The sequence below is a fragment of the Pristis pectinata genome, chromosome 33 (assembly GCF_009764475.1).
Source record: "Pristis pectinata isolate sPriPec2 chromosome 33, sPriPec2.1.pri, whole genome shotgun sequence".
Classification (NCBI taxonomy): domain Eukaryota; kingdom Metazoa; phylum Chordata; class Chondrichthyes; order Rhinopristiformes; family Pristidae; genus Pristis; species Pristis pectinata.
Window position 1 is genome coordinate 19,177,725 of NC_067437.1, and position 18,629 is coordinate 19,196,353.

Below are 18,629 nucleotides of genomic sequence, written 5' to 3' on the forward strand. Positions count from 1 at the left end.
TTACCATAAAGCCCCACATGCTATTTGCCTTTCTAACTACTTGCCGGACCTGCCTGCTAACCTTCTGTGATTAATGCACTACAACGCCTAGATCCCTCAGAACTTCACTTACTCCGTCTGCCTTCGGTTGCACTTACCGACGTGCGTGACCTCACACTTGCCCGCATAAAACGACATTTGCCGGGGTTTTGCCCACTCAGCCCACACTATATCCTGTTGCAGAATCACAATGTCGTTGTCACACCACGCCCTTCCACCTAGCTCTGAGATCTTGTATTTCGTTCCATCCTCCAGGTCATTAATATAAATAGTGAACAATTGAAGGCCAAGAACCAATCCCTGGGGAACTCCACTAGTTACATCCGTCCAGCCTGAAAAGGGCCCGCTTTTTCCAGCCCTGTAAACTCAACATGTAAGTGACTTGGATGAGAATTTAGGGGTCTGATTAGTACGTGTGCTGATGACCTGAAAGTTGATGGAGTCGTAGACAGGCAGAAACATCTAAGGATACAGTGGGACATAGGTCACCTGGAAAGTTGGGTGGATGGTGCAGATGCAGTGTGACAGTAAGTGAGACGAGTCTGAAATGTCAAATGCTGGCAAGTCACAGAATAAGTGGCGGGCACTTTATAAGCATTGAGACCTTGGAGTGCAAGCTTCCAGCTCCCTGAAAATGGTAGCATGGAGATAGAGTCGTGAAGGTGCTCAGCAGCCTTGTCTTCATATGGCAAGGCACTGAGTATAAGAGTTGGGATGTCATGTTGTACTAACCATTGGTTAGACCCCAACTGGAGTATTGTGTACAGTTCCGGTCACCACAGGAAGGATGTGGCAGCATTAGAGAGAGTGCAGAAGGGATTCACCAGGATATTGCCTGGAATGGAGGGCTTTATATACAAGGGAAGATTAAACAGGTTGGAATTGTTCTCACCGGACCGTAGGGGGCTGAGGTATTGTAGAGGTTGATAAGATTGTGAAGGGCATAGATAGGGTAGATAGTCAGTCTTTTCCCCAGGGTGGGGAGTCTGGAGCCAGAGAGCACAGGTTTAAGGTGAGAGGGGAGAAATTTAAAGATCTTTCACAAAGGGTGTGGTGGGTATATGGAATGAGCTGCCAGAGGAAGATACAATTACAATGTCTTTGGATGTGTACTTGGATAGGAAAGGGGTACAGACCTAACGTGGGCAGATGGGATTAGTGCAGCTAGGCACCAAGGTCGACAGGGACAGGGTGGGCCAAAGTTTGTTTTCTAATTTACTAGCTCCATTTCATCTTCAAAATTGTCTGGATTAACTAAATCCCCGAGCAATGGATCTGATGTAGATTTTTGTTCGGATCACTTGTTTCTTTAAGTATTCCAAGCTCCCACTGCAAAGGTCCTCCTCCCTGCAGAGTCGGCCATTTCCTCCCTTGGCTGGGTTGTAAAACGGCCCACCACGCCCAGTGTGAGAACCTTCCTTCACCAGATCACACGTGGACCTTGGCAACTGCTGTCAGAATCACTGCCACCAAGATTCCCTGAAGGCAATGTGTGTAGTCATTGGTAACCTGTCGCGAGGGAATCCAGAGCTGACAGATCTCTTGTGTAACTGAGGGAGACAGAGGCAGTGATGAGCTTCAGGCCCATTGATTCAGCTGTTCTGCAAGTTACCTGTTGCAGCTTCTGTGGTCCAACATTTCCTCATGTTACAGGGGCCAGTCTATGCCAGCTCACAGAGCAATTCCATTCCAACAATTTTTCCCATAAACCAGTCTCCCTTCACGGTTGCTGTCACAGCCTGAAAGGCCTCTCTAGGAGGCAGCAGAGGGCAACACGGAAACTCCAGCAGTGCAGACTCCGACAGATCTCTCTCCCACTCTCCTTCCCCATCCCAACCTCCTTCAGTCATTCCTCTGTGCCGATGAAGCTAGCAGTTATGATGTCCATGAGAAGCAGCCAACATTTACCAAGGGAGTGAGGTGCAGCAAGAAACATTGCTGGGGCCCGAAACAGCGGGACAGTGTCATCATTCTACTCAGAGCCCTTTAGTTACAGCTCTGAGGCACCATTCTCACCAGGATTCAAATTGTGGTTCCAACTGGGGCACTGTGACATATTGCCCTGAATGCCAGTGAAGCCTTCATCACTCCCTGCTGCGGATGGGGTTAAATCAGAACCTTATATGGCACATTGCATTGAGTTTGTTGGAGCCATTGCAAGGGAGGTAACTCTGTGGAGTACTCCAGCCTCAGGTCATTTAATGCTTGGCCCCTCTGTGACCACCAGGCCTGGTGACATTGAAATCCGTGTCGTTGGTACTGTACTGGATTTGGATCAATGAGTTACAAGGCTGTGAGTGAGGGCTGATGGAAGCCAGTACAACAAGGACTGGACTCAGTCTGTGTAAGGGCAGAGATTTGCAGGGATACTAGGGGCAGTCATGAGCAAGACAATTACAAAAAACCCTGGGTTTAACAGGAGTACAAAATCTAAACCCCCAATGTACACAGAAGTCTTTCTTTGTTTCAATGTGTGCAGCTTGGGGCTAACGTGATGGTGACAGTAAATTAAGAACTGATGTGAGAGTCTGGGCAAACCTCAGGAGATTAGGAACCATCGGGACATGATTAAATGTGAGGGATTTTGAATAGTGAGCAGTCCTTCCCCCTGAGAGCTGTGAGGCAGGGCAGTCTGTGCCCACGTTGGTGGTCGGCACAGGAACCAGGGATGGATAGGACCATGAGGGAAATTGATGCGAGCTGACAGCAGGGCTGTTAAATGTGATGGAGAGCCTTTGGGTGTAAGGACAGTAAAGAGCAGTGTGACAGGGGCAGGACGGGTCTCCTGTTCCTTCCACATCTTTGAGCCGGTCCCAGACTGCATGGCCGTATAGACCAGCCTGCTGTCAGCACTTGGTTCCAGTTACCTGTGGCTGCTCGTCGGCTTCTCCTGAGTAATAATCCTGTAGGCACAGCGACCATCTGGAAGGGTGAAGCCCAGCTGAAGTTGAAAGGGGAGTGCAGCTTTCTTCTGAAGTTCTGGGGAACAGGAAGGGACATTAAAACAAATTCTAACGCATTAAAACGGTCATCCTTCCTCTGTCTCCAGTGTTGGTTACAGATTAGACTGTGGCTGACACGAGGCTGCAGAGGTTGGAACCTGGAGCAACAAACCATCTGCTGATCAAGAGTCTCAGATGTAGCCTGCCAATTGGTTTACTTTACACAACTGTCCATATCCAGGTCTGTTTTTAAGGATCAGCGCAAACTTTCTCCTGATCCTGTGTGTAAGACGACCCAAGCCTGCTCCCCTGAGGCAGATTTAAGTCTCCAGCACAATGCCTTTTCCACAGATACCTCTATGACTTGAATTTCTAATTAACCACTGCTTCCTTTAAACATCAGACTTGGTTTTGACTTAAGTCTGCAGCTGTTTTACTGCCAGAATGTTTCCGGGGTTGGACTGGACACGCAGTGCTTCAGCGGCAGTGGATTCTGTCTGTCTCGAGGCACAGTGAACATGACTTCACCAGGTGAATAGGAGAAACAAGGGGAGCTGCACCAATTCACTATAAGGGCCCTTTTCTGCTTCACTAATTGGGAGGGACTGTGGAATACCCCTCTCAAATTTCTCTACACTGTATATTGGCTTTGTTTTGGCACACAAGCCGTGGTCTTAACCAGGAGGTCCCCGACAGAGCCAAGACTACATCGCCCCACTACTCTCCTGAGCCTCTCTCCCCACACTGCTTCACTTCACTGCTGGAGTGGATCGAATCTTCAGGGCAAATGGAAAACTGCTCAACGCACGTCACCTCCACAAGCAATGTCACACCACCTCTTGTTATCAAGCTGCAGTGTGAACGCGAAGCTTGCACACATGCTCGTTTGGAGGCCAGGCATGACGTGTACAAGGAAATGGGCCTGATGTTAAACATCTGCCAAACAAAGCTCCTGCACCACCAGCCAACTACTGAAGCCCACAGTGATGCCCAGGAGGGGGTTAACCACTTCCCATATCTCTAGAGCCAAATCTGAGGAAAGGCAAACCTCCACCATCACCTCAAGTGGGTCACCGTGGCCTTTGGCCCTCTCAGGAAAAGGATGTTTGATCCTCAAGGCTTCAAATCCAGTGAAAAGCTCCGGTCTCCCAGTTAGCAGTGATCGCTGCCCTCCTCTATCTGAGGCATGGACTACCTACAGTGGGCACTGCACAGCACTGGAGAGGTCCCACCGATGCTGTCAACACAAATCCAAAATCCAGATCCACTGGTAGGATGAACAAGCCAGCATCGGCATCCTCTCCCAGGTGACATCCCCAGGGTTGAAGACACACTGTTGACTCCACTGGGAAGGGCACATTATACCAGACTTCCTATTCCACACTCTGTCATGGCAACAGGTTACGACTGACTCATGGGAATCCTTGGCCCGTGACTGCTCGGAATGGAAATGGAGCATCCGGAGAGCACTGAGAACCTCCGGCCATGTGTTAGGAGAACATCAGCTTCCCAGCTACACACCCAGCCAACCCATCACCAGCTCTGGCCCCATGTACCCCATCACCCACCCAGGAACCCACAGGACTGGAGTGTGAGGAAGTTACTGGAGTGTAAGGATGGTAACAGTGAACCTGGTGAGAGGGGCGACACTTCCAAACCCTGCGCTCTGCCTGTTGAACGACAGGTTAAAGGGTGCACTTACGTTCTCGCTCCGAGTCTTTGATTCCAAACTCAAAGGTGATGGCCATGTCTTTCACCACATTCCCAATTTGTTTCACATATTTACTGCTGATGTCATCTTCATATTTAAAGTACCTTCAAGGAAAAGGAAGTTAACGTTACACACAGGGACACGGACACAGGAGCAGGGAAAGAGGCACAAGGTCACAGGGACAAGGTCACAGAGGCAGGGAGATGGACACAGGGAAAGGGACACGGACAGAAGGACATAGGACATAACCACTCGGCCCCTCAAGCCTGCCCCATCATTCAGACGTGACCATGGCAGACCTCTGCTGGCCCCGATTCCTCTTATGTCTAGAACCCACAATTCCTCCACCTTTCAAATATTTACCTCTCTCCACTTTAAACACATCCAATATCTGGCTTCCATCACCCTTGGGGGAGAGAATTCTGGAGCTTCACCACCCTCTGAGAGGAGACATTTCGAAACACCTCAGTTAAGTGACCGGCCCCTTGGTTTGTACCTACTCCCCTCATCTGAGACTCTCCTACTGGTGGAACCATCTCCACGTCTCCCCTGTCGGACCCCCTGAGGACCTGAGATGTTTATGAGTAAGCTCCCCCCTCATTCTCCTAAACCCCAAGCAGTACGGGATTGACTGCATTAGAAATGCAAGAGTGTGGATATAATAGAGGAGTATTTGGATTGGAAGTGATGGAGAGCTGAAGGCTTGAGATTGTTGTACAAGGATCTCACAGACAGGCATATACCCTCCAGTTTAGAACAAGCAGACATGATCCACTAAAATGTACAAAATTCTTGCAGGGCTCGACAGGATGGATGCAGAATTGGTATCTACCCTTGCTGGGGTGTCTAGGACTGGGGGTCAGTGTCAGCATAAGGGCTGGTCATTCAGGACAGTGATGAGGAGAAATGTCTTTGCCCAGTGAGTGCTGGATCTTTGGACTTGTCCACCTAAGAGGCTCAGTCGCGATGTTCACGATGGAGATCGATGAATATTTAGACATTAAGGGAATTGTGAGATATGTGGTGAATGCAGAAAGTTAGTGCTGAGGTAGAAGGTCAAATGTGGTCTTTTTCCAATGGTGCATTCAGTGGAACCAGCTGAATGTAGTGGATGTAGATGTAGTGAATGTGGGGGCATAGTGGACAGCAAGGAAGGCTATCAAAGCTTGCAGCGTGATCTTCACCAGCTAGGAAGATAGGCTGAAAAATGGCAGATGGAATTTAATGCAGACAAGTGTGAGGTGTTGCACTTTGGGAGCACAAACCAGGGTAAGACCTACACAGTGAATGGTAGGGCCCTGAGGTGTGCGGTAGAACAAAGGGACCTGGGAATGCAGATCCATATTGCCTTGAAAGTGGCATCACAGGTAGATAAGGTTGTAAAGAGAGCTTTTGGCCTTCAGAAATCAGGACATTGAGTACAGGAGTTGGGATGTTATGTTGAAGTTGTATAAGGTGTTGGTGAGGCCAAATTTAGAGTATTGTGTGCAGTTCTGGTCACCCACCTACAGGATAGATATCAATAAGCTCGAAAGAGTGCAGAGAAAATTTACAAGGATGTTGCCGGGACTTGAGGACCTGAGTTATAGGGAAAGGTTGAATAGGTTAGGACTTTATTCGCTGGAGCGCAAGAGAATGAGGGGAGATCCTATAGAGGTATACAAAATTATGAGGGGTATAGACAGGGTGAATGCATGCAGGCTTTTTCCCCCAAGACTAGAACTAGAGGACATAGGTTTATGGTGAAAGGTGAAATCTTTAAGGGGAATCTGAGGGGAAACTTCTTCACTCAGAGGTTGGTGCGAGTGTGGAACAAGCTGCCAGTGGAAGTGGTGGATGTGGGTTCAGTTGTAACACTGAAGAGAAGTTTGAATAGGTGCACGGATGGGAGGGGTTTGGAGGGATATGGTCGGGTGCAGGTAGATGGAACTAGGCAGAAGATCAGGTTGGAATGGACTAGATGGGCCGAAGGGCCTGTTTGTGTGCTGTTGTGCTCTGCGACTCTATGAATGCCTACTCCTGGTTCTATTTCTCACGTTCTTATGCTTTTCAGTTTTTTTCTACTGAAACCACTGACGTTACATTTTTGGGTAACTACCCACCACCTGCTGTGTCCTCACCCATTCCCCCAGTCTCCCTACATCCCCTTCAGCCTCACCAGAATCATCCTGGCAGCCATGCTGCATCACCAGCGCACCTGCATGTACTGCACTTGCTCCCCCAGCCGCACTGACAACCTGTGAACAGCCCCGACCCCCGTCCAGCTCAGCTCAGGTGGAGTCCTCATCCGCCCTGTGGCAGAGGGAAGATCCAGGAGGGGACCCATCCCTGCAGGTTATAAACAACAATGGGGCAGAAGTATCCCACTGATCACAAACACTTACAGGCCAGCGTCAGCAATGAAGGTGATGGTGACGTTCGTGGCAACGACGTCATCTTCTAAAATGAGCTCAAATTCATTGTATAAACTTGCTGGATTGGTGATGTTCACCTGAGGTAAAAGACAGTGAAAGTCAATCTCGACACTCCTGTTCTCATCTTACCCTCCCAGAATCACCCTTCAGATGACTGCTCCCTCCACTCCAACTTGCCAACTCTCCCCTGATTTTCCCAGTTACTTCCAGATCTCCAACAAACTGGAAGCTGGGGATAATCGGACACAAACCCAGCCTCCTCTGGACAGACGCTGCTCCTGACTCAGCTCGTTGTGTCACGTTTCCTTCCGTCCTGCCCTCAATTCCAGTCCCCAGTGCCAATTCCCAGACCCACCTCTGTCTCTGGTCCTTACTATCAAGTCTCATACTTCCAGGTTTTCTCACCTTTCCTCCAGTTTTGTCAGCCAACTGTCCCAGTTCTGGTAACCTGCAGTCTGTGCCTTCAATGGTCAACACGGACGTGATCACCCTGCAAGGAAGGGTGAAGGTGAAGTGTGAGACATTGTTTCCTCGCACATGTTCAAACAGGGTTTGCTTCGGCAGGCAGTGAGGAAGTTGGAGGGCTTGGGAGGAGTCAGATGGAGAGCTGGCTGTTCCTTCTACCCTGATAGAGGGAGCACAGGTTCTGACGAACTGGCTGTTTGTATGTTCTCCCCGTGTCTGCGTGGGTTTCCTCCGGGTGTTCCGGTTTCCTCCCACATTCCAAAGACGTACGGGTTAGGAAGTTGTGGGCATGGATGTGTTGGTGCTGGAAGCGTGGCGACACTTGCGGGCTGCCCCCAGAACACTCTACACAAAAGATGCATTTCACTTTGTGTTTCAATGTACATGTGACTAATACAGAAATCTTATAATATCCTGGATCTTTGTTCTTCGACCTTCACCAGCACATTAGTTCAGGTTGACCGGGTTTGTTGCTGGAACTCATTGGAACGACTGAGCACAACGACAACAGTTGGGACCCTCCGACTGTCTCACCCTCCTGAATTTGAACATTGGGTCTTTGTGTGTTTCCCGGCACCATCCTCTCTGAGATAATCAAACTCCAGCATTGAATGTGGACAACTGTTAGACAATGGGATTCAGCTTCACCAGGATGGACTTACTTAGACCACAGAGAACCATTACCTTTGAACTTCCAGCTCCTCTATTTGACCAGCTGCCCTGCCTGGTGTGTAGTGTCTCCGGATGACACGTCACCCGGTCACATTCTGCACTTGGCACTTACCCTTGTTTCATTGCGTATTCAGCAAGATGACTGTAGAACAGCTTTGAGCACTGATAAATCTTATCTTCCTTAATATCCTCCAGGTTCCCCAGGATGGTGTTAGCTCGTCCATCTGTACAGATTATAACCTGAAACCAAACAAACCATCTCACATAGTTCAATGGCATTGTAAAACTGTTTTAACACCCACTGGGATCACAAACATGCAGTACTGTGCAAATTATAAATCTTGTGTTCATTCCATTGTCCCAACTGTAGGACAGAAATGAGAGGCTTCTGGATGCTGCTTGTGTCAATATTCACCTGTCCTGTCGTTACTGCCGTGACTGATGTGTGACATGGCTCATTGTCACTGTTCATTTCCCTCCATAGGTGCCGCCTGACCTGCCGAGTTCCTCCAGCATTTTGTGTGCGTTGCTGCGTGATGCGGCTGCCTTGTCGGGACGGAGCTGGTACACATTACACTGACTCACTGGGAGATTGCAATGTCCACCAGAGCACAATGCTGATCCCCACAGGATGGACCCTAAAGATGTGGCTGTTGCGTGTTTAACTCAAGAGACCATCCACTGCCTGTGGGTCTGAGGGTGACTGATTTACAGAGCTTTGGTTGGATGAGCCACCACTTGGTGTTTCCAAACTGAGCTCCAGTTTATGAAGTCTACTGTGTGAGAGAAGAGGAGCAGTGTCCTCACTACAACCAAACCCTCTGCTCCCAATGTGGGGCTTTAGTGACCATTCGTGAGAAGTGCAGCACGAGACCAGCCTGCGTGTTGGGGGATGGGAAGGGGGCACAGGAACTGGCCTTGTCCCCTTGTGAAAATGCCATGTGCAGGAGCCGTCAAACAAGATACGGAGGTGGGAGCAGGACGAGGTGTAACTGATGAGGAGGAGCTGCAGAGGTTGGCTACACTTAGAGCAGATGGGTGGTCTGTTCCTGAGGGGATGCAGCCTCGATAGCCATGGGAGCCCAACAGGTAGGTTGGTGCAAGAGGTAGTTCTGCTGCCACACAGCTCTGATGACCCAGTGCTTTCTGTATGGAAATTTCACCTTCTCCCATGGTTTCTTCCAACATCCCAAAGAGATGCTGGTGGACAGGTTACTTGTCTGCTGTACATTACCTCCAGGGTAGGTGGGGTCAGACAATTCGAGGGTGTGTGGTTAATGGGCATGCAAGAGGCAAAAGGTTAGAGGGAATATGTAAAGGGAGGGTTTGATGGGATTGGTCCGAGAGCCAGCATAGACCTATGGGCTGAATGGCCTCCGAGCTTGTAAGGAAATATAAACAAATCTGTGAAGGGGGTGGTGGAGATTCAGAAATTCTTGCCATAATCTTCCCATCTTCCCCAGCTGCAGGGGGAGGCAGCAGAAGACTGGTGAAGGGCAAATGTAAGGACGTGGGCAACACAGTGACACAGCCGGGAGAGGCACTGCCTTGCAGTGCCAGAGTCCACCCCACCCCCGATGCTGTCTGTGTGGAGTTTGCACGGTCTCCTGTCACCACAGGGCAGCTCCAGAGGCTCCAGTTTCCTCCACATCCCGAGGACAGGTGGGCTGTCAGTGGGTTGATATCCCAGTGGGTGGTCAGCACGGACTGGGTGGGCTGAAGGGCCTGTTTCTGCGCTGTAACTCTCCATGAATCTACGCCATGCTGGCAAACCACAGGCTGATCAGTTTGCTCTCAGTATCAGGGAAGCTTCAAAAACAATAATCCCGAAAGAAAACTAGTCATTGTTTAGCTAAAGTTTGAGTTGATGAAGGAGAGGCAGCACAAGCCCGTTTAAGGTGGATCGGGTTGGACCAGACTGACTTCAGTTTCTGAGGAGGGACCAGGGAGGGCCAATGAGGGGAGTGCGGTAGATGTCATCTACATCAGGAATTTGAAAAAGTCCCACAAAAAGCTGATCAGCAAATTTGGTGTCCGTGAAATAAAACAAAACAATGGCTGAGAAAATATTAGATCAAGGACAGACTGCAAAGTGCTAGGGAAACAATTGTTTCCCAGTGTGAAAGGTGCGAGATCACTGTGGACCTCGTGGGTCAGTGCCTGGACCCTCTGTTCCAGAGGCACCGATGATTTTGGTATGGATGCCTGATTTTGCAGATCAATAGTGACCAGGGGATTGGCCAGCAGAATGTCCCGACAAGTGACGGGTGAATTTTAATGCTGAGAGATATTATTAGTTATACTTTGGCACAAAGGAGTCATAATATTGGCCAAATGCCACAGGTCTAAAGAGGGATGTGGTGAATGTGGCAGGAGACGGGGGAAAGGCATTTTTGTTCTGGTGCCTCATGAAGAGGTACAGAGTTCAAAAGCGGAGAGGTGAAGTTGAAAGTCTGTAAAACACATTGGCCAGTGATGTCCATTGTCTGCTGTTGGTTGACCCAATGCTGTTTAAAATTTTCAGTTGAAGCCTTTCAGTCCTGATGCAGGGTTTCAAACCAAAACATCGACAATTCCTTTCCCCCCACAGATGCTGCTCGACCCACTGAGGTCCTCCAGCAGATTGTTTGTTGTTTCAGTTGAAGCTGTAGCTCTGCCAGGTTCACACCAGGACATGGTTGCGTTTCCCCTGTTTTAGTCCAGAGTTCCCACAGTGTTCCGCCTCAGGATGGTATACAAGCCACACTCCTATCAATGAGTGATATTGGGAGGGGACAGGTGGGCTAGAAGTGAGCATCAGGGACCGGGCTGATGACAAATGATACCCCCAGGACACATGATCTTTACGCAGGGACGCAGAGGGAACAAGGCCCCTCCCAGGGCTAAGGCCAGGTGCTCCTGACAGCAGGGTTCCTGTAGGGACACGAGTCTTTCACTGTGCTGGGATTTCGGTCTAACTCACTGGGAGAATGATACTGACTGAGCTACAAAAGGTAATGCAATTATGGTGGTAAACCGGGTGAGATTGATACGCTTGGCAAAGCTGAGAGCACCGGAAATCCAGGCCATTACATCCCAACTGACCTTTGAGCCTGGTTTCTGCGAGGCCATTGCTATGGATATGAGTGCTGCTGGGCCCAGCGCAGTGGAACCACACTCTTGTAACCTGCAGGGACGAGAGAGGCAACAAGCTGAGCACATCAGACCAACACTGCAGACAAGGTCACTTGGGTTGATAGAGGCAGAGAACAGTTCACACTTCCCCTTTAGTCTCAACAGATACGGCTTCTCACTGGGGGACGGGTCCCTTCACACACTGACCCTCTGTGGGATGGGTACCTCACACACTGACCCTCACTGGGGGACGGGTCCCACACACACACTGACCCTCACTGAGGGACGGGTCACACACAAACACACACACACACCCTCACTGGGGATGGATCCCACACACACACTGACCCTCACTGGGGGAAGGGTCCCCCCCCCACACACACACACCCTCACTGGGGGGGACGGGTCCCACACACACACACCCTCACTGGGGACGGATCCCACGCACACACTGACCCTCACTGAGGGACGGGTCAAACACACACACACACACACACACACACACACTGACCTTCATTGGGGGACAGATCCCATACACACAGACACACACACTCACACACAGACCCTCACTAGGGGATGGGTCCCTCACACACTGACCCTCACTGAGGGATGGGTCTCACACACACACACACACACACACAGACAGACCCTCACTGGGGGATGGGTCCCACAGACAGGCAGACACACACACACACACACACACACACACACAGACCCTCACTAGGGGACGGGTCCCACACACACACACACACGCACTGACCTTCACTGGGGGACAGATCCCACCCCACACACACACACCAACCCTCACTGGGGGACGGTCCCACACACACCAACACTCACTGAAGCACAGCAGGAATAGGGATGCATTAAACAACGAAGATATCAAGGAAATGAGGGACGTGAACCATCGCAGTGACTACAGAGGATGTTATTTTCAACCCTTTAGGTTGAATATCGATGTGAGAGGTTTATCTATGGAATTATTGAGAGAAGGTGGCTGCAGATTTGTGGGGAACAAGTTGCGTGACTCTGAGGAAAGGCTGATTGGAGAATGCAAAGTGGTTTGGTGAAAAATGAACTGAAGGGTGTCTGCACTGAGTGGGGGTGGTGGAGGTGTTCCGAGGGGGAAGAACAGTTCCAGAGGGGAAGGAGTCAATTCTCTGAGTTAGCACGAGGCCCAAAAGTGGTATGGTGGTCACGGAAGCAAGGGCAAGGTCACAGGTCATAGGTTACAAGGAGCTTGGAGAGTGCCCAAGCAGGACAGGAGTGAGGGTGGCGAGGGTGGTGGTCCCGGCCGGGGATAGCCAGGAGCACAGCAGGATCAGTTCGTCCATCGCAGTTAAGTGCTCCCCTGGAAGCTCATCACATCAAATGTAACAGCAGTTGTTCCCTGTTGGTGCCGATTGGTGTGAAGGACCCCAGTAACTTCTGTTCTTGTATCAGTGGCCGTAGTTGTCATTCTCACCTCAGTGAGACACAGGTTCAGTTGCCAGGAAGCACAGATACTCACAGCTGCACCCGGTGGCGGAGAGCATCTCTGCTCTCTGAAATACACCGCGGCAGGGGCTGCTCCGCACCCTTGGTCTTCAGATACTCTTGATCAATTAACTCAAAGTCCTGCAGGCTCTGCGGAGTGCCCAGTCCATCTCCATAGATCGTTACCTGAGAAGCCAACAAATTTAGGACTGTTCAGGTGTGGTTTAGGTATTTTATTGAGGATTTAAGTTGCCGGACCTCACTGGGACGAGGGAGTTACCTATACTCATCTTCATGGAAAACTGGTACAAACCAGTAACTAACTGGCCACAATTGCAGTCCGGTGTGCAGTCTGCTCACCGCACTACAGGAAGGGTACAGCTGAGCCAGAGAGGCTGCAGAACAGGTTCACGAGGATGTTACCGGGACTGGAGGGCTTGAATTACCAGGAGAGACTGGTTAGGCTGGGACTGTTCTCCCTAGAGCGAAGGAAGCTGAGAGATGATATGATTCAGGTTTATAAAGTTATGAGAGGCAGAGATAGGGTGGCAGGGGTGTCTAAAACTAAAGGGCGTAGGTTTAAGGGGAGAGAGAGGAGGTTTAAAGGGGCTCTGAGGGGTGAGTTTCTCACACACACACAGTAGTTGGTCTCTGGAACGAGCTGCCACAGGAGGAGATGGAGGCAGGAACGGTAACAACATTGAAGAGGCACCTGGATGGGGACTGAATGAGCTGGGCATAGAGGGAGATGGAATTCATGCAGACAGGTACAATGGTCGGCATAGACATGTGGGTGAAGGGCCTGTTTCTATGCTGTGCAGCTCTAAGACAAACACGAGGGGGGAACGGCCTGAAGATACAGGACAGCCTGATGGGGACTGGGGCCCGTTGGAATGGGCGGAGGGGAGAGAGAGTGCTGGGAATCTCAGCGAGCTCAGCCTAAGCCCTGGACTCCACGCAGCAGGAATGGCAGTGGATTCCCGGTGGTGAGGTCAGACTTCTGCATTGTGACCTGCAGGCACTGAGGACAGTACTTGCATTTTCACAGGGGATCAAGGGCGGCTGCCACCGAGTGGCTGGCATGTTCTTGAAAAATTCATCTGAAGACAAAAGTCGGAGAGAACAGCTGAAGGGAGGAGGGAGCGGAGAGGGTAAGGGAGGGATCTCTGGGGCTGGGGCTGGTTAAGTCACCAGAGGTGACACGTTGAAGTCAGGGAGGCAACACAAACAGAACTTTGGTGAATGGGGAGGTGCCACTGGGGCAAGGGCAGGAACACAAAACTAAAGGTGAAAAGCTTGGAAGCTTGCAAAACCATGAGGAGGATTGTGGTGAGCTTCGAGGACGGAGGCAAGTCGGTGGACTGACGGCAGGTGGGAGGTGAGAGGAAGCAGAAACATTTACAGGACCAAGGCAAAACCAGACAATGGGTGAGCCAGGGAGCCTGTCTCCCTGCAGTGTTGTTCTGCGAGCCAGCGAGTGGAACTAACTGTGTGGCTTCCCAGAGGAACCCAATGAACTGAATGGCAGCCCTCTCTACTATCCCTTTGCAACATAGTGAGTTCACACAGAACTCAGGAGAATCCACTTTCACCAGCAACTCCAGAAACCATGGGACCTGCTGCCAGGGAAGGCTTGGTGATTGGAGATGTATTTGAGGGAAGCTGGGGGACAGAGGGTGTGTGGAATAGGAGGGTGAGAGGGGCTGAGTGGTGTCTCTCTGCGCAGGGAAATTTAAATGAAACATTCAATGCTGCATGAAGAGACCATGGAAGTACTTCTGGATGGAAGAGCAGATGTTGCCAGTGTTTGAGGCTACAACTAGGTATGACTGATCCAAATTAAGGCCAGCTGGAATGAGTGTGAGAAGTTCGGAGACATTTTCCTCCAGGAAGCAAGGGAAACACTAGCTCTGACCCTGCTGAGCCACAGACATCCGAGGGGAACTGGTTTTGTTAACTGCAAGTTTTGTGTTTTCTATCTTTTACCCACAAATCCACGTCACTGATGTTTCAACCATGCGTGGGCCCCAGCACCGGCCTGTGGAGCATCACTGCGCCTTCTCACCAGAGTTACATTTTGTATTGTCCTCCCAAATGTAATTGTTCCATCACCGTTGACTGCCTCAGGCCACCTGGCCTTCGGCAGAATAGAGAGGACCTTATGCAAAGGGAGTGGTTTAGTGAGGGGATTCCAGAGCTAAGCACAGTGTGGGTTTGAGTCGGGTCAGAGCACTGCAGATGTAATTTTGATCACTAGGACAGATCAAGGACATGCCCACATCAGAAGCAGGACTGGTTTGCAGCTTTCACTAACGTGACTGAAGCCTTTGTCGTGGTCAGTACAAAGGTCCAAGGTTCATTCTGTACATTCCCTGTTCTTTCTTCTGACCACAGAAGAAAGCTCACGGCTCAGATCTCGCTGACACTGACTGGTCTGATGCGCCCACAGTGTCCCCGCTCGTTCCACCGCCGTTCACTTGGTCTTTGCCTAGAGCAACAACCCACCCGCTGGAGGAGCTCCACAGGTCGAGCAGCGTCTGTGGGGGGAGAGGAACGGTTGACGTCTCAGGTGGAGGCCCTGCCTCAGTGGGAGGGGGGGAGGGGTGAGATGGCCTGGTTGGGGGGGGGGGAGTGAGGAGGGGTGAAGGATGGTGAGCAGGAGGATCCGAGAGGGGGAGGGCTGGAGTTGGGTGGGTGATGGGTGAGGGCAGGTAAAGGAAAGAGGCAGGTGGAGCCCGGTGTGGGGAGGGGAAGGTGGAGGGTGAGAGGTGGGGACACCAAGGCCGCCAGTGCTGGAACCCCATGAGTAAGCAAGGTGATAGTGGGAACCATTAGGGGGGAGGTGAGGGAACCAGATGGGGGAGGGGGGAGCCAGTGGGTGAAGTATGTGGGTGGTGGGTGCATGGACCTGGGAGGGGAGGGGATCAAAATGGGTGATGTGGGGTGCTGGTAAGGGAGACTGGACAAATGAGAGGAGGATGGGGGGTGGAGGGGAGGTGAACACAGGAGGTGAGGGTTACCTGAAACTGCCGAATTCAATGTTCATCCCATCAGACTGTGGACGGCCCAGGCAGTATGTGTGGTTCCTCTAGTTAACGTCGGGACTCAGCCTGGCTGTGGGGGAGCCGAGGATGGGCAGGTCGGTGTGGAATGGGAAGGGGAGTTGGAATGGCATGGAACCGGGAGGTCAGGGCGGTCATTGTGGACAGAGCGTAGGTGCTCGTTGGTCACCCAGCCTACGCTTGGTCTCATCCACGTAGAGGAGGCCACGTCGGGAGCACCGAAGGCAGTAGACAAGGTTGGGAAGGGGTGCACATGAACCTTTGCCTCACCTGGAAGGACTATCCAGGTCCCTGGATGGTGGTGAGGGAGGAGGTGTAGGGACAGGGGTTGGAGGGGAAAGTGCCAGGGCGAGGGAGGGGTGGGTGGGGAGGGATGAGTGGACCGAGGAGTCACAGCGGGAGTGGTTCCTGCAGACAGCAGGAAGGGGTGGGGAGGGGAAGATGTGGCTGGTGGTGGGATCTCATTGCAGCTGGCTGACGATGTGCTGGTAGGGTGAAAGGTGAGGACCAGGGGAGCTCTGTTGTGTCTGGAGGGAGGTTCTGAGACAGCAGAAGTGTGGGAGGAACTGTGAGAGAGGGCTCTGTCGACCACCACAGAGGGGAATTGGTGGAGGGACCCTGATGCAGAGTCTCAACACAAAACATCGACAATTCCTTTCCCCCCACAGATGCTGCTCGATGGCTTTTTTTTGATCTTCAGCGATCCTGTTCGAAGGCCACTGGGGAGATTGCTCAGTGAGCTACTCTGTGCAGACTGTACCCTGGTGACTTCAGATAGAACAAACGAGACACCTCGGCTCTCCATCCCCACGTTTGACCTCAGTAAGGCGTAGGGCTGGTGCCAACCTGCAGCTCTTTCCAATGCCGCGCAGTTCGCACCTCGATTCCAAAGACTTCACTGACAAGAGTGGAGCGGTTTATCTGTCTGCGCGACAGCTTCAGCAACAGCTGGTGGGCAGTGCAGTGACTCAGCGGGTAGTGCAGCTGCCTCACAACACTGAGACGTCTGGTGCCGTCTGTTGTGGGGTTTTCATATTCTCTCTGTGACCAGGTGGCTTTCCCTCGAGCAGCCTTCTACATCCCAACACAGTGCTAGTTGGCAGGGTCATTGGCTGCTGTAAATTAAACCCCGTGTGGGTGGTTGGAAGGAGAATCAGTGCAGGGTTGTGGGGGAGCTAGTTACAGGGACGTGGTGGGGGAGGGAGAGCCAGCAGACTTGGTGCTGAATCACCTCTTTTTATGTCAAAGGGAAGTGTGAAACATGTGGACAAGTTCAACAAGGTAATTGGCTCCAGGGAGAGTACAGGCCTCAGGCAACTCAGCAAAAGCCCTCAAGGAACACAGCACTCGTCTGAATATTCCACAGCCCCATGGTGGAGGAGTGAGGGTGCAGTGCCCAGCAATTACACACCAGACACATCTCCCTGGGGACACTGAGACCATGATTGCAGGGGAAGGGTTTGGGATTTGGCTCCTCTTTACCTACCTCATTGTTGAAAGTAACCAGAGCGACTCTCGTCCTGGGTGATGTTTGAAGCAGGTAGTCGAGTGACTGGTTCACCGCCTCTTGCACAGCCTGTAACATAGCACCACCCCAGACCAAGTGAGATGTGAGTGAGACCAGAGGACTGAATGACGTTCAGGTCTGGGCAGGCAGATAACAGGGAACACTGGCAGCACAGAGGTGCCAGGCAACAACCAAAGAGCTGACCCAGCTCCCCTTCACCATTCCCCCACCATCCCCCGGAAGGGTTGCTAGCATTTACTAGATAATTAACTGGACCACACACAGAGGTAGTAGGAGAAAGGACACAGGTTTCTTTTGAAGAGCGACTGCCCAAATCTTTGTGGGGGGACGGGCCAGTGGAGGGAGCTCTCAGCCACGGTAACTGTTCACAGGTCCAGGCGGCAGATCGCTGAGGTTCTCTACCTCTCGACTACCTGCCCTTCCAGGGCTGTGTTAATTCCCATGTTTAAGACATTCCATCACTGGTAGGTACTGCTTCAAAGGGTGTGTGTCCTCACTGTGAGGACAACGTCCTGTTCACAAAGAAAAGTAAAAACTTCAAAATTATTTTGGGAAATAAAAAACAAAAAGACTTTCGACCTTGGGTTTTGCCCCACACCTTTAACTTCCCTCTAGTTTTACTAGTTTTTGCTCGTCATTTAGTTTAAACTCCTTCAGAACTTTTTCCACAATTGAAGGGAGAGTGTTCTGACTTTTACTTGCAATTGTCTGCAAGTGTTGACATGCCCCCACCCTGAACATTTATGTTCCCACCAGTACACTCACTGCACCAGGTGTCAGACGTTAGAGCAGCAGGAATGGCAGGAGGAGGCCATTCAGGCCTTGGGCCTGTCCCACCGATCAGTGAGATGCTGGCTGACTTTGTCGTAGTTCCCTGAACGAGCCCAAATAAGGCAAAGTCCTAAAGCTCTGCCATACTTGGCCTTCTCTTGCTCAGGGACAGGTGTGTTGGGCAGAGGATTCCACTATCCATGGGTGAGGGGTGGCCAAGCCTTTGTTTTGTCCTTTCTGCAGACTGTGGACAACCGTTGCTGACAATTGCCCCAAGTCAGGCAATGGAAGTCAGAGCTCCGGCTCCTGGACGTGCCGTCAACAGACATGTGGTTCAGATGGGCAAGTAGGGTCAGCATGGACGTGGTGGGCCGAAGGGCCTGTTCCTGTGCTGTGTGGCTCTGTGACTGAGAACAGGGCAGCAACGTTGCCCAA

General features: G+C 51.3%; 1 protein-coding gene across 1 annotated transcript in view; it reads right to left on the reverse strand.

Annotated features, from left to right (window-relative positions):
* Nucleotides 1–18,629, reverse strand: part of LOC127585694 (circularly permutated Ras protein 1-like) — a 78,084-nt gene that overhangs the window by 31,181 nt on the left and 28,274 nt on the right. Inside the window, exons 10-17 of the mRNA XM_052043382.1 lie at nucleotides 17,382–17,471; nucleotides 12,868–13,019; nucleotides 11,328–11,409; nucleotides 8,356–8,483; nucleotides 7,512–7,596; nucleotides 7,077–7,183; nucleotides 4,684–4,796; nucleotides 2,907–3,018 (exon numbers count right to left, since the gene is read on the reverse strand). Of these exons, the coding sequence (XP_051899342.1) occupies nucleotides 2,907–3,018; nucleotides 4,684–4,796; nucleotides 7,077–7,183; nucleotides 7,512–7,596; nucleotides 8,356–8,483; nucleotides 11,328–11,409; nucleotides 12,868–13,019; nucleotides 17,382–17,471 (869 nt within the window). The remainder of the gene's footprint in view (nucleotides 1–2,906; nucleotides 3,019–4,683; nucleotides 4,797–7,076; nucleotides 7,184–7,511; nucleotides 7,597–8,355; nucleotides 8,484–11,327; nucleotides 11,410–12,867; nucleotides 13,020–17,381; nucleotides 17,472–18,629) is intronic.